Source organism: Pteropus alecto, unplaced genomic scaffold (assembly GCF_000325575.1).
Source record: "Pteropus alecto unplaced genomic scaffold, ASM32557v1 scaffold189, whole genome shotgun sequence".
NCBI lineage: Eukaryota > Metazoa > Chordata > Mammalia > Chiroptera > Pteropodidae > Pteropus > Pteropus alecto.
Genome location: NW_006442117.1, coordinates 1009104 through 1023260, shown reverse-complemented (window position 1 = coordinate 1023260; position 14157 = coordinate 1009104). Strand labels below are relative to the sequence as shown.

Below are 14157 nucleotides of genomic sequence, written 5' to 3'. Positions count from 1 at the left end.
CTCCCGGGGGGGTGGGGGGGCTTGTCTTTCGAAATATGGTAAAAGCCCCCAGAGTAGACGTTTTTTACAAGGTAGGCAATACTGCCAATTTTGAAGAAAATGAGAAAACCCGCGTTAAATATGTTTTTGTCGGGGAAGATAGCGACCTTCGTGCCGTGTCTCAGCTCTTACATCCGTAAGGAAGAAAGTCAAAGACCCCATTGCAGAGCAGCGCCAGCCCGAGGCACCGGCGGGCAGGTCCCTGCCGCAGCCAGCAGGGAGGAGCCTGGCCCTCCCCTTCGGTCTCCTGTCCTGGGCCACCGGCCGGGCCGCGTGCGAGGTGGCGGTGGACGTCAGGGCCTAGGCCTGGCTTCCCCTCAGGCCGGGCGTCCCCCTGCGTGTCACTGGGTCCTCTGGGTCACGTTTGCTCCATTTTACTAGTCACAGGCGGTGTAGGTCCTTTCGAGATGTTGTTATTCCTTAAAATCCTGAAATCTCTGATTTTCACTTGTCAGTTCCTTATTAACATGTCAGTGTTCGACGATGATTTTTTTTTTTAAAACATGAGCGCTATTTCCTTTCTTCACAGTTGATTTCGATTTCTATTATACAGAAGGAATGAGGATTTAGTCAGAAGTATATTCATTGTCAGGGCTTTCTTTAATTTTCATCAAAGAAAGCATTCTCTTTAAAACCAATTTGAACTCCATAATATGCATGAAAGTACCAAGCAGAATAAAATACAAGTTCTAATGACGTTTCTAACATTCAATCAGGAACGAACCTGTCTCACAAAATTCTTAATCTAATCCTTTAAGTGACGTAACATCCTGCCTATCGTGAAGGGTCCCTTTGCCTAAATTGAACCTTTAAACTCCTTGAAACCCAAACGACAGGTCACGCAGATGTGATCGAACGCCGACTAGGAATGCTTTTCCCTTCCTTGTAAACAGGCAACTTTAATGTCCTCGTCAAAGCTTTTGTAAAACCGATAAAACTCTTTTCTTGCAAAGGTTATTTTTTCGTTTAAAATGCTCAAAACGTGCCGGGAAGTCTGTGGCGCAGGAATTCCCTGTGGGTCCCACACGCTGCCCTTCATTCGCTTCCTTGTGAGGGAAATGCCCTTTTTTTTAGCTTCGCTCTATTTTTAATAAGCTTTTTTCAGAGCAGTGCAGGTTCACAGCGAAATTTAGCCAAAAGCACAGATGCCACGTTCCCCCGCGCCCCTGTGCCCAGCGCAGACTCTCTGGGCCTGCGCTGACACAGCGCTGTCCCCGACGTCCGCAGCTTACGTTCCAGTTCACTCCCGGTGGGGGACGTGAAAGGTCTGGACAGGTGTGTAAATGACACGTCGTCACCGTTGCGGGCCACCCGGAGTATTTCATTCCCCGAGACTTCCCCTGTGCTCCCCCAGTTCCTCCCTCCCTCCCCTTTAGCCCTCAGTCACCCCTTATTTTTCCGCCGTTCCATAGTTTGGCCTCTTCTGGGATTTCATATGGTTGGACTCACAGAGCACGGAGCCTCCTCAGATGGGCTCTCAGCAAAGCAGCCCCTGTGAGAGTCACAGAGCCAGTGATTTGCAAGTGACCGAAGGTCCCTGTGCTCCCTTAGCTTTCTGCCTGGGGGGCGAACCTTGAACTCCTGGTTTGAGACCTTCGGGGAGCTGGGAGGGGCCCAGATTCCGCTGTGCAGGGCCTCCCTGCGCCTCAGAGAGGCTGGCGGGACCGAGGGACACCGCGAGGGCTCACTGCGCCCCTTCCCGGCTCCCGCTGGGGCTCTGCCGCTCCCACACGCCGCTCGTCCTGCCCTCGGCAAGGACAGAGCACGTGACACACGGGACGCGCGGGCGTGGCGGTTGTGTCACTGAGGACGGACGGGACGGCGCGTAGAGGATGTCGGGGGCATTGACAAAATGCCGCCAGGCTCCCTTCACAACGGGGTCGGGACTCGCGTGGCGCAGGGTCGCCGCACGTGAGCACAGCAGCGGTGAAACGGAGACCTCCGGCCGGCGTGGCCGTGACTTCGAGGTCAGCCGAGAGCTGCACGGGAGGGCCGAGCGTCTCGGGCCAGATTACAGACGCTCTCGGTCCCGATGCCAGCGCCTCACAGCCACCCGACAGGATGCGGGCACAAAAATGACAGGTGCATTTAGCTAATTGCGGCCCTTACTTCACTTAATTGCGGGCTCAGACAGCCAGGTGGTCATTATTTTGATTGGTCTAATTAGTCAGATGTGTTCGCACACAGCTGCACCAAGGTTCCGGGCCGCCCCAGAAAAGGCGCGTTGGGGGAAGGCCGTGGACGGACGCCTTTTGAAAATGTGTCCCCAGATGCATAATGAGCTCTTAACAACTGGTATTAATGACGTAGACCCATTGGGTCCTGCGATGAGATTTAGAGACCGTGGAGCGTCCGTGCGGGACGGGGGAGCCAGTGGCCGAGCGTCTCACTCCGCCCACGAAGCAGTCCGGCCGCCCTTGCCACGCACAGCTCGTAAAATAGTGTCCCCTCACTTTCTCGTTCGCCAATAACGAGACAAAGGCGGTCTTCCCGCGTCTTTGTAATAAACTGGGGTTCCAGGCAGCTCGAATTTGTGGCGCTCAGCTCAGAGGAGCGTTTACGCGCTTTGTAAAACTGCGCCAAACCCGCGCACAGTAGGAGCTTGTGACTCTTTCAAAGGGCGAAGTCACCCCTGAAGAAGGCAGGACTGGTCCTGCGCCCAGCCCTGCCCGGCGGCCGTCCTCAGGAGAGGGCTGCCCGGAAGGAGCCTCTGAGCTGAGGCTCTGGGCGCCGGGCCCGCCACCTCTCACCGTTTCTCCGGCGGTGTGCTTTGGGTGACTGCGTTGTCGTGTCCCCTTTGGGGGGGCAGGAGGTCTTTTGACAGGACGTTCCCTCGGCCCCTTCAGGGGACCGGCCAGTGCCCTGTGCTGCAGCCCAACTGATGCTGGTTCTGTCCCATTTAGGTGAGTTCTGGTTCTCCGACGGGTCCTTGTCGGACAAATCCAAGTGCGCAGACCCTGGCTTGATGCCCCTGCCGGACGCGGGCACAGGGCTGGACTGGTCCCACCTGGTGGACGCCGCGCGGGCGTTTGAAGGTAAGGACGCAGCCTCTGGGCGGGGGCCCTTGGGGACTGTCCGGCGGATGCAGGGAGGGCCCAAGCCGGATGAAGGACGCCCCCTGGGGAGACCGCGTCCTTTCGGGACGCAGGTGCAGGACCCGCCTCAAGTCCCTGCGGCCCGCGCAAGCTGCTGTCCCTCCGCTTTCGTACCGGAAACCAGAGGGGAACGTTTAGGACGCAGTTCGCACCCTTCCTCGCGGCGTAGTGCGGGGACACGGGAGGGGGGCCCTTCAGACACCCAGCTGCCCGGCCGGGAGCCCGCCCGTCTGGGCCCAGCGTTCCCCGATGGTGGTCAGTGAGGGTGGCCGGGCCGGCTGGCCCCTAAGCGCCCTCCACACGGCCGGCCGGCCACCGCTTCTGCTGCTGGGACGTTGGACGCCTGGAGCTGCCCCCGTCACAGCCCGCAGGTGAAGGCGGGCGGGCGGGGGAGGTGCCCACTGGCTGGCGTGCTCGGCCTCACTGTGGAGGGTGGGCAGCCAGGGACCTGGGTGGTGACTCTTTGTCACCTGCAGCGATCACAGTTGCTCCTGGGTGACAGACAGCAGGCCTGACACAGGAGGAGGGTCATTTCACCAGGCCCTGTCCGCGGGCCTCCTGCGCGTCCCCACAGGGAGGTGCCAGAGCCCCCTGAGCAGCTCCCCGTCTACCCCCTACCCTGTCCTCACCTCCTCAGTCTCTGGTCGCTCGGCCCCCATCACCTGTGACGTCCAGGCTTTGGGAAACAAACCCAGGTTCTCTCCAGGGCATCAGGCTGCTGCGGGGGGAGGGGGAACAGGCTGCATGGACGGCCCCCCTCCCACAGCTCACCCTGCTGGGGGGCCTGGGCCAGGGAGAGAGGTCACCATTGTGCACTTAGTCCCGACACGGGGGACATTCGGCTCCGGCGACGGCACAGGGAGGCTCCGTCGGTCAGGGGGACACTCCTGCAGAACAAGCAGGCTCTCGCGGTCCCTTCCTGGCGGGGTGGCACTGCTTCGCAGAGTCCTTGCTCCCTGGGGAAGCCCCGGAATGCCCAGCCTGCCTTCTCCCACACCGCCGAAGTCGCTTCCGAAACGGAGACGCCCCAGGCCCGGGCTCACCTTTCCTCGCTCCCGGCGCTGGCCTGGAGCGGCCCGGCCCCCGGGGGCCACAAGCGGTGTCCCCGCCTCTGTCCAGAGCCGCCGGGCAGCAGGCAGCAGCGTCCTCTGTGGCGCGTTCTTCGCGCCCCTGTTCCGCGGCCCCCAGCGGAACGTGCGAACGTCCATCCGTCCCCGGCAGCACAAATGCCTGCACGGTGCCTGCCACCTGTCGTCACGCGTCGTCTCTCCGTTAGGTGAAGCGGTCCCCAGGGAGGGCCGCTCGTTCTGTGCCTCTCGTCTGTATCAGGCACGGGGCTGGGGGCCAGTGGAGCGCACGGCAGTGGCTGGATTCGGTCCCGGGATTCGGGTCGTAGCCGCTGCCCCACTGCTGGGGTGCGGGCCAGTGCACAAGCCACGTGACTGCCCTGATGTGCGGCTGGGCGCCAGCACCGAACAGTCCCCACGGTCCCCGAGGCACCGGCCCGCCTGCACTGGGCCTCAGTCTCCCCGTCCACGAGACGAAGGCCGTCTGCAGGCCCCCCGCCCGGCCGCCGTCAGCCCCAGCCCTGCAGTTCCGCCCGTCAGAGGGTGTCCGTGGCCGCAGTCGGCGTGGCGGGCGTCGGCCCCTCAGACGGAGGACAGAGAAGCATGACGCGGAAAGTCGCCGGCCAGACAGAAGGGCTGGCGTGCTGTCTGCCAGGGCCGAGGACTCTAGTTAGCTGGCCTTCCTGAAGTCTCCAGACCATGTTTACAGAAAATGTAGACAGAGCCGATGTCACGTTCGGATTCTCAGTAGTCTTCCATGCTGCTCTCCGGGGTAGCATGACCGCTCGGGGCAGCGGCTCAGGAGCATCCAGTTGGGAACTGGCGGTCCAGATCTGCGGCCGATCGGGCTCTCTGCACCGGTGTCGACGCCACTGTCGCTGGGGTCGGCGTGGGGGTGACTGGGTGTGATCAGTCGCCTTAACACTTGCAAGAGAAACGTCTTTGCCTGGATGATCCGGCTGCCCTACCCGCGAAGTGATCTTTCTGTACCTGTTCTGTTCCCAAAGCCATCCCGAGCTGGACATAACATCACAGAAGGGAGGGATAGTCCGGACACGCCCCCTGTGCCCGCTGGAGTGTCACAGACCTAGAAAGGCAGCTGCAGCCTCACTGAGCTCAGCAGCGCTGCGTCCAGGCTGTGACGTAAGCGTCAGGACATCTGAAAACAGGCATCAAAGTACGGCTGGCTCTGCCTGGCGGGTCGGGGTCCCGTGACCCTCGGAACGTCCAGTTTGCAGTTCATCCCATCAGCTGTCCCCCACCCCCCCCCGGCTCGTTTAAGATCTGGGCCTGACACCAGGCGCGTGAGTGTAAGGGCCAGGTCCACTGTACCAGTCCAGAGCCTGGCACAGGCCCCCAGGTAGGCCGCCCAGCCGTGGCGAATACGTCTGAGCTCCCGCCGATGCCCCCGTGCACGAGCACCCTGTGCCCCAAAGAGGAGCCAGCACCCCCAGCCTCGTTTCTGAGCACAAGGCCGCGAGAATAGGGTTAGGTGAGAAAAATGGAGGCAGGCACAAGCAAAAAACTTAGCCATTTGGAAGAGTTTACATATCACCCTAATGGTTGTGCCGGGAACAGTTAAGGAACACGACGAGCGCGTTTTCTTAGTGAGTGACGACAAAAAAGATTCTACCTATTAAAAGAGTCATCCTCAAACAAAACGCGTCGTCCCAGAAACATTTATTTAAATTTTAAAAAGAAAGAAAATTTACAAACGTAACTGCACTTTAAAAGATTGTAAAAAGCTACGAAGGAAGAAAGAAATGAAGAAAAGAAATAATTTCTCAAAAACTGGCGAATGATATTTGAGTGTAATTTATGAATTAAAAAATCAACGATCAGTTTTCTTTGACTATTGATAAAACAATAAGTTTGATCAAAAAAGTGGAAAGTACACACGAACAACATTGGATATGAGGAAGGACATTAATATTGACCGATATGTAAGGAAGTTAAAAAAAAAATTAGTAAGGAGCGTCAAGCAGCTGCACAGGAATAAATCTGGCGGGTGAGATCATTGGACACTTCCTGCAAGGAAATGGGACCTGGGGACGGGAGCATGAATAATAGTCAAAGGTCCGGGGCGTTGAAATAGTTCTCTAAGAATATCCCCAAATCCCACTGTCTCCCGAAACTAATTTACAGTTCATCGTTTGCAAGGTTTCAAACAGTCATGATGCCCTTGTGTAAAATTTTCTTTAAATTTAGAAATAGCCTTATTATATAACAGGATCCTTTCCTAATACACGCAAGAAAAAATCATGAGACAATCTTGGTCCTTCACGTTGGTGTGAGAAAGTTTAGGTGAAACTCAGTCGTAAGTTGAACAGATTGTTCATTGTTATCGGCAAGAGTTTAGCTGGTTTAATAAAAGTAAAACAATAAGTTTCAGTAGATAAAGTAATTAAAAGTTATATTATTTCACAAAAAGGGTATAGCTAATATAATTAGGACCAATTTCTAATAAAACTTAAGATTTGAGAGATACCTTCGAAGCCTAACAGAATATTTGCTTTCTTCCAAACGGTCATCTGATAATTAATGGGAAAATATTCACAAGCGTGTCTTTTAAATCCAGAAGCCAGACAGGGGTATCCTCTGAGACCACATTCTTTATTTTTGTCCTGGATTCCTTGACATTTAAACAAGCAATACAAAGAAAAGAGGAATAGGTTCTGGAGGTAAATAAGTATTTATGGATATACTTCTATATCTAGAAAATAGAGAAGATTAAAAGGAAATTATTAGAGATTACAAAATAGAGATGTTTTAAAATATATTTTACATCTTTATAAGCATCGGTTCAAGGCATCGTTAATTTTTCAGTTATTTATTTCTGTATAACAAACCACCCCAAGATTGATGGCTGAAAACAACAGTTTATCAAGGCTCACGGTCCTGAGAGCTGGCTGGGCTCAGCCAGTGGTTCTTTGTTTCTTCCACTCGCTGTGGTCACTGGGGCCCCTCGCGCAGCCGCTCAGCTGGCACCGGGGCACTCGCGTCTGTGTCGGGCTGGGTCCCGATCCCCAGCAGGGTCGTTGAACTTCTTCTTCACGTGTGGCTTTGGGAACAGGAGAATGAAAGCGGGAGTTAGTGATTTCTCAAGACACAGGACGCTGTGTCCACCACATTCTACTGGGCAAGCGGGTCACGAGGCCAGCCCGGGTTCCAGGCCGAGTGCACAGCGCCATCCCTCAGACACCCTTCCGCTGTGACGGCAAACACCGGCAAGGTCAGTGGTGAATGTTCTGGGAATGAAGCCGCCGTTAGAATTCCAGTGAGAAAACGCAGAAGACTTCAGTAGCTGAGAAGTCCTGATGTATGTGAGGATGGGAAGAGACAGAAAGCTCGCAGTAAAGACGACAGCCCTTCCTGAATTAATTCGTAGACTTAGTAGCATTTCAATTCAGATATCTAAAAGAACTTAATTGCATCCATTTGGAAAACAGATGAACAGTGTTCAACAAAGAAGTCTATTATAAATCAATAATAATTAAAACAGCATAATAACGATTCAAACAATATAAATGAGTCCTTTTGAAGAAAAATGAAGAGCCCAGACCGAAATCTGAATACATTTAAGAGTTCAGTGGGAACAGAATCCATTTACTCTATTTGGGCTTTTAGGAATTAGAAAAGTCACTTCCAGAAAAAGAAAGGAAATGACCGTTTTGGAGGCGTGGAGTCACGAGAACAGACAGACTGTCATGTGACCAGATGAAAGTGTTTAAATATTTGGAGCTTTGATGAACCGGAAAGAACAGTAAAAGAGAAAGGGGAGTAGGGGAACATGGGGACTTGTGATGAATGCGATGAGCACAGCTGGGCGTGTCACGTGACCGAAGGACCGTGACCGTATGAAGCGCCGAGCCCCTGAGGAGCGCGTGGGCAAGGCGGTGGGCGTGCCATCCACAGAGGAGAGCCACACGGCCTCTCGTAAAACGTGTAAATCCTCATGATTATGAGCTACCAGCTCACACTTTTTAAATGTAAAAAATGATTCGACAGCTCTGGAAAGCGATGAAGATACAGCTGGTGTCATTATAAAGATTATAAAATGATTCACCTTTTTGTTCAAGCAATAGGACAACACGTAGCTAGAGCCAAAAACGTACCCACCGTCTAACCAGAAATCTAATTTCCGGAAACTTGCTTCCTGGAAATTATGCCAAAGGAGGGGAAAAGCTTCCACTAGAAACACAAGGCAGCATTATTACAAATCAATAAGCAAATAGTTTCCCAAACTCTACCCCAAAAACTAACATCAAAAACTCGAGAACGACTCCGAGGTCCGAGGGAGAAGCCACGTGGAGGGGTCTGTCCCCCTGGTCGGAGCCCGTGCCTCCCCCGCGGCCGGCGAGCGTGACGGCACAGCCACGGTTCGGGCGGGCTTCGCGCGTGCAGTTCTTTGTCCGGTGGGGGCGAGACGTGACCCGTGCACATCAGAACTCGGACCGTGGCGATCCAGTCACCACAGCAGCCATGGGGTCCCCTCGCCCCCGATGTCACGAGCATGGCGCGAGGCGGAGGTGTGCGGACGGGAGCTCAGCCAGCTGCAGAGGCGCCGTGGCCCCCCGCGCGGCTGGGGAAGGATGCGCAGTCCCTGGACAGGTCAGCGCGCCGGAAGTAGGCGGGTGTTGGAGTGGATGATGTTGTTTGGAATGAAAACGGGCTTAAAAGGTAAATTTACTTAACTGGCTACGGGAGACAGGGCGTCAGGCCTCCCGTGGCGCGTGGGACGCTGCCGTCCACTCTGGCGCCGTTTCTCCCCGTCGGTGGCCTCTGTGCCATGTCCACACCGGCGCGTGGACGCGCGTGCCGAGCGAGTGTCTGTGGCAGGCGTGCAGATGAGCGCATTCATCGGGCACGCGAGCATTCGTTTCTGTGTTCCGTTCCTGTTCCGCGTGCCCTTGGCTTCGAGGCAGCACCGCACGCCTGCGCTGTCACGGCGGGGACCGTTCAGGGCTGAGCCGCCCCTTCGAGTCGATAAAGTGCTAAAGCTGCTGATCATCGACTGCTGATACGGTTTCTGCGCGAGTGAGGGCGTGTGTGTGTGCGCGCGTCCGTGTGCGTGTGTGTGTGCGTGCACGCGCATGTGCGTGCATGCGTGCGCCTGTGCGTGTGCACGTGCATGTGTGTGTGCGCACGTGTGCGATCTGCACGCGCGTGTGTGTGCGTGTGTGCACGTGCGTGCATGCGTGCGGTGTGCGTGCAAGCAGGGGAAAATGTGACACGCCTTGTAACTCCTAAGGTGACAGAATTGACTTAAAAAGCAGAGGAGGAAAATCACAATCACTCAGGTGAAAAATGCATAGTTATTAATTTGACTTAAATTATCTCAAAAGTAAGAAAGTTGTTTCGGGTCAAGAACAATGGTCGTGTGTTAAACGAAGAATTCCAGGGCTTTCTTTGTTCGGTTCTCGGAGGCAGAGTCTAGACCTCGGTTTCGCTCTGTTCACCGACCGGCTGCAGAAGGCGCCGAAGCGCTTTCTGTTTAAGGGGCCGCGAATCTTTTCCTCTTAGTGGTCAGTTTCGTCAGCTTCCCGAGATCGGACGAGCACAGTCGTCGGACCCGGAACCCCCGACTTCCTGAAGGCAGTTCCGAGGCCCCCCCGGCCCGGCTTCTCTCTGAACACCTGTCAGAGCAGCTTCGTTTGTGGGGGTGGGGTCAGGGTCACGTGGCGCGTGCTCTCCTGCCGCGCCCCGGGCAGACGTGACTCGTTCCGAGCACGCGTCCCGCAGGCTCGAGCTGGCCCCCCAGGGCCCTGCCCGCGTCCGGCAGCCCGGCCGGGTCACGGTCACCGTCGCTGCCATCTCGGCTCTAGGTTGCTGCGGGTTCGCCTGTTGACAGTTCACCCTCTTTTAGTGCCGAATTCACTCCAATGAGAAACTGACATTGAAATAAGTTTCTTTAAAACATTAAAGCAGTCGATTGTCGCATGTGCGGGCCGCGCCTGGTGTCCCCTTCGGCCGACCGGCTCGTGCAGGGAGCAGTGGGGGCGTGTGTGGTGTGAGGGGCCGTGTCCTCGCCATGCGCCCCGCTTCCGTGCAGCCACACGCCCCCACCGCTGTCCTCTGCGGCGCTGCCTGTGCCGTGTGGCTCCGCGTCGGTCATCGCTTAGTTAGGAACATTTGTCGTCGCAGGAGTGCGCGGAGGCGGAGCTAAGCCCCCACCGCGAGCCGTCGCTGAGGGGCCGTGGCGCAGAGAGTCCTGTGTCTGAGCCGAAGCAAGTCACGCTCTGTCTGCGTTTCGGCCTCCCAAGCTTTTCAGACCCAGGGAGACCCTCTCTGTGAAACTGCGGAGCTGGAAACTCCATGTTTGGCTTCTCGCCTCCTGACCAGTAGGACCTTGTTCCCCCCCACCAAGGAATGTTTGAAATGCTGCCACCAGCAAGTTCTATTTATGTCAAATATATGGACGTGTCATGACTTAAGGTAAAAATAGAAGAAGCAGTTTAAGACGTTTTCATCCACGTATTTAGACGGGACCATCAGACTCAGATGTGTCCCAAAGATAGAAACCGGCCAGATTATCAGTGTCGCGTGAAACATGGATGAGTCAGTAGAACTCTCGGAGCGAGAAAAACTCTATCTTCTTTGACATTCTTCTTTGGTCAGTAGTTACATCTGCTGTTGACTTGCATGCGCGTGTGACATGTGCCCTGATTTGGGGCTGTCACAGAGCAGAGAGTAACCTGGACGTCACGTCAGCCGGGCCCTCCCCCCCCCACCCGCAGCCAGGGCGCCTCTGCCAGTCACGGCCCGTCACGTGTGGGAGGCGGCAGTGCCCACCTCGTGCTGCCAGCCTTGATCACATTGCCAGTTACTTCGTCACGTGCAGAAGCCGAGTCGGGACGTGGCTGTGTCTCGGGGATGTCCGGTTACAGCGCTGGTCACCGTGCAGGAATCTGCAGTGTGCAGGAGGCATCAGTGGAAGGGCGCTCATGTCCCCAGCACGGTGTGACAGGACAGCAGCGTGCGTGGCCACAGGCCTGGCCGCGCCAGCCTTGATCACATTACCAGTTACTTCGTCACGTGCAGAAGCCGAGTCGGGACGTGGCTGTGTCTCGGGGATGTCCGGTTACAGCGCTGGTCACCGTGCAGGAATCTGCAGTGTGCAGGAGGCATCAGTGGAAGGGCGCTCATGTCCCCAGCACGGTGTGGCAGGACAGCAGCGTGCACGGCCACAGGCCTGGCCGCTGCTCACCCCCGTGCCCAGCGCGGCTCCCAGGGCCGGGCTGGTTCCCCACCCGCTCCTGGTGGCTGCTGCCGGCCGCCCTGTCTCATAAGCGGAAGCGCGTGACCTCCGTAAAGCAGACAGGCGGGCGGCCTGGTCGGGAGACGCGCCCGTCAGCCGGGGGGACATGGGGTACACTCAGAGCAGGGCCCGGACACGGACCACTGCAGCTTCCCACCATTAATCAGACGGCATAAAGGGCCCCGCGGCACTAAGGTCCCTGGGCCACCTGGCATCCCACGTGGAGGGGGGGGGCACCGGGGGGCACATGGGACATGGCGGTGGAGACAGGCCCCCGCTCGCCTCCGCTGTCCAGAAGCGGGACGTTCCCACGCCGTGGGCAGTTCCAGGCCAGCCCCGTGCCGCCTCAGAAGAGCACGGTGTCGCCCTCCTGGCTGGCTGCCACTCGCTGGCTGAGAAGGAGCTGGTGCCAAGGACAGAAGTGGCCCCACGCACAGGGAGGCAGAGCGGTCACCCCGCCACGGTGACTGACCCTCAGGCCGACCCTCAGGCTTCCCAGGAGGTCGCGTGGCTGACGCATCACCACCCCCATCTCTGTGTTCACGACGGCGTCATGGAAGCTAACCTGCGATGGCCACGTGTGTGACACGTGACGGCCGTGCATCCATACGTGACGTGTGTGCTCTAATCACGCTGCTGGGCAGCTCTGTTTAGCAGAACACGTGCACACGCAGATGTGCACACACGCAGACACAGTGCACGCACGCAGACACAGATGTGTACGCACACACACAGACGTGCACGATGTGCACGCACATGTACACAGAGTGCCCACACGCACACCCGCAGACATGTACACAGGCATGTACACACGCAGCCATGCACACACGCACATGCAGATGTGCACACATGCAGACGTGCACACACGCACAGACGAGTGGACACCCCATGATTCCCCAGCCGTGTGGGGGCCTTGGGGTCTCCGTGGGCACAGCGATGTCTCTGTTCATAGGAAAACTCTGAATCTTATTTCAGGTCTTGACTCAGACGAGGACCTTGGGCTGCTCTGCCACCACACGTCCTGTCTAGGTGACCGTCTGGGCTGGCCGTGGGCTCTTTATGTTTCACGTGTCTGCACGTCTGCATGGTTATTTGAGCTTGAAGGGCTGGGCACACCCAGGGGACACGTGTCCTGGCCGTTGGGGCTCGAGGGTGCTCTCGGGGTCTGGGGACAGCTTGAGGACAGGCCATCTCCTGGGTCCTGTCAACGAGCCAAGCCACTGCCCAGCGCCTTTACCCCTGCCCTCCGGCAGCTGAGCGTATGCGGGGACGTGGGAGGAGAAAGCACGTGGGCTCTAGCAAATGCAGCCTCTGCCCGTGGTCCCCGTGGCTGTGATGTGTGGATGCCACAGAGCCCAGAGCACAGCCAGTGCCTGCTTTCTGGTTGCCAGCAGCTTGCCTGAGTTCGTTTTTCTTTGTTTTGTTTAAAACGGCAATAACTGATTTGGGGGCAGGGGGAGGTTTAGTTTAATTACTACATTGATTTCCACGAAGAGCCAGGGCCTTGGAGCTGGCACTAAACCTTGCCTCCGTGTGTGCCCCTCCGCAGACCAGGGAGTGGCGTCCTTCTGCACCCTGAGTGACCTGCAGCACGGGCAGGGCTTGGAAGGGGCCCAGGAGCTGCCTTTATGTGTCGATCCCAGCAGTGACAAGGACTTCATGGACGCAGCCGGGTATGTGAGCCCCCGAGGCCCCCAGCCTTCCGCCGTCCCAGGCCCAGCGATCGACAGGCGTGAGCCAACCCCGGGCAGCCAGGAGACGGCTGCCACCTGTGCTCCGGCCCTGCTGGGATGGCTGGCGCCTGGCAACAGAGCTGTGCCCCAAGGGTGGGTCCTGCCACCAAGGCAGGCAGCCCTGGGGGGGCGGGGTTTGCTGACGGAGCGGGGCGTGGCCCCGGTCGGTTCTGCCGCCTGGTGACTGACAGCCCCAGACAGGGACACATGAGTGGGTGCTCGGCCAAGGACGCACTTCCTCCTGGGACCCGGGTCCCTGACGGGCCTGCACGTCCCAGCGAAGGGCGTCCGGAGCGCCGTCTGCCCCGAGCACTGGGCGTGCCGTCGCCCACGGGCCGTGTGTTCCCTGCCTCCGTCGTCCATTCCTGATCACACCTCCTCTGCCACCTCCGACCTGCACACCCAGCTCAGCAATGGCAGGAAAGTGGGTGGGGGGGCCCGAATCCATCTGGGTTCCCGGGACGTCCCGTGGGTCTCGTCCCAGCCGCACTCAGATCATCTCTCGTCTTCTTACCGTCGTGCGCACCTGGGCGGTCCTGAGGCTCCGCTCCAGGTCGGCAGAGATCCGGGGCGTCCCACCCATGTGGCCATCTGCCGCTCCCCAGAGCTGACGCGTGCCGTCCGTGTCCTTGCTGGGCGCGAAGCGCGTGACAAAGCTTTTGAGGGAAATTTTTAGCAACAGAAATTGTCAGTGAACGCGAGGCCGGCACTCGGCGCCTTCCTGATTCTGGCCCGCTTTGCAGGGAGCGGTCCCCGTCCACGCTGACCGGCAAGGTCAACCAGCTGGAGGTCATCCTCCGGCAGCTGCAGACCGACCTCCGGAAGGTAAGGCGGCCGACGTCACTTCCTCTCGTGGGACCCGCCCCTGGGAACTACGAGAAGCAAGGCGAAGGGACTGGGGGCCGGAGCCGCCCTGCCTGGCGCCCGCGGGGGACACAGGCGGGGGCTCCAGGGCGCTCGAGCTC

At 57.6% G+C, this 14157-nt stretch overlaps 1 protein-coding gene across 1 annotated transcript in view; it reads left to right on the top strand.

Annotated features, from left to right (window-relative positions):
• SIPA1L2 (signal induced proliferation associated 1 like 2) overlaps nt 1–14157 on the top strand; it is a 137978-nt gene that overhangs the window by 116136 nt on the left and 7685 nt on the right. Inside the window, exons 21-25 of the mRNA XM_025039060.1 lie at nt 1940–2121; nt 2943–3074; nt 12435–12488; nt 13009–13132; nt 13936–14153. Of these exons, the coding sequence (XP_024894828.1) occupies nt 1940–2121; nt 2943–3074; nt 12435–12488; nt 13009–13132; nt 13936–14153 (710 nt within the window). The remainder of the gene's footprint in view (nt 1–1939; nt 2122–2942; nt 3075–12434; nt 12489–13008; nt 13133–13935; nt 14154–14157) is intronic.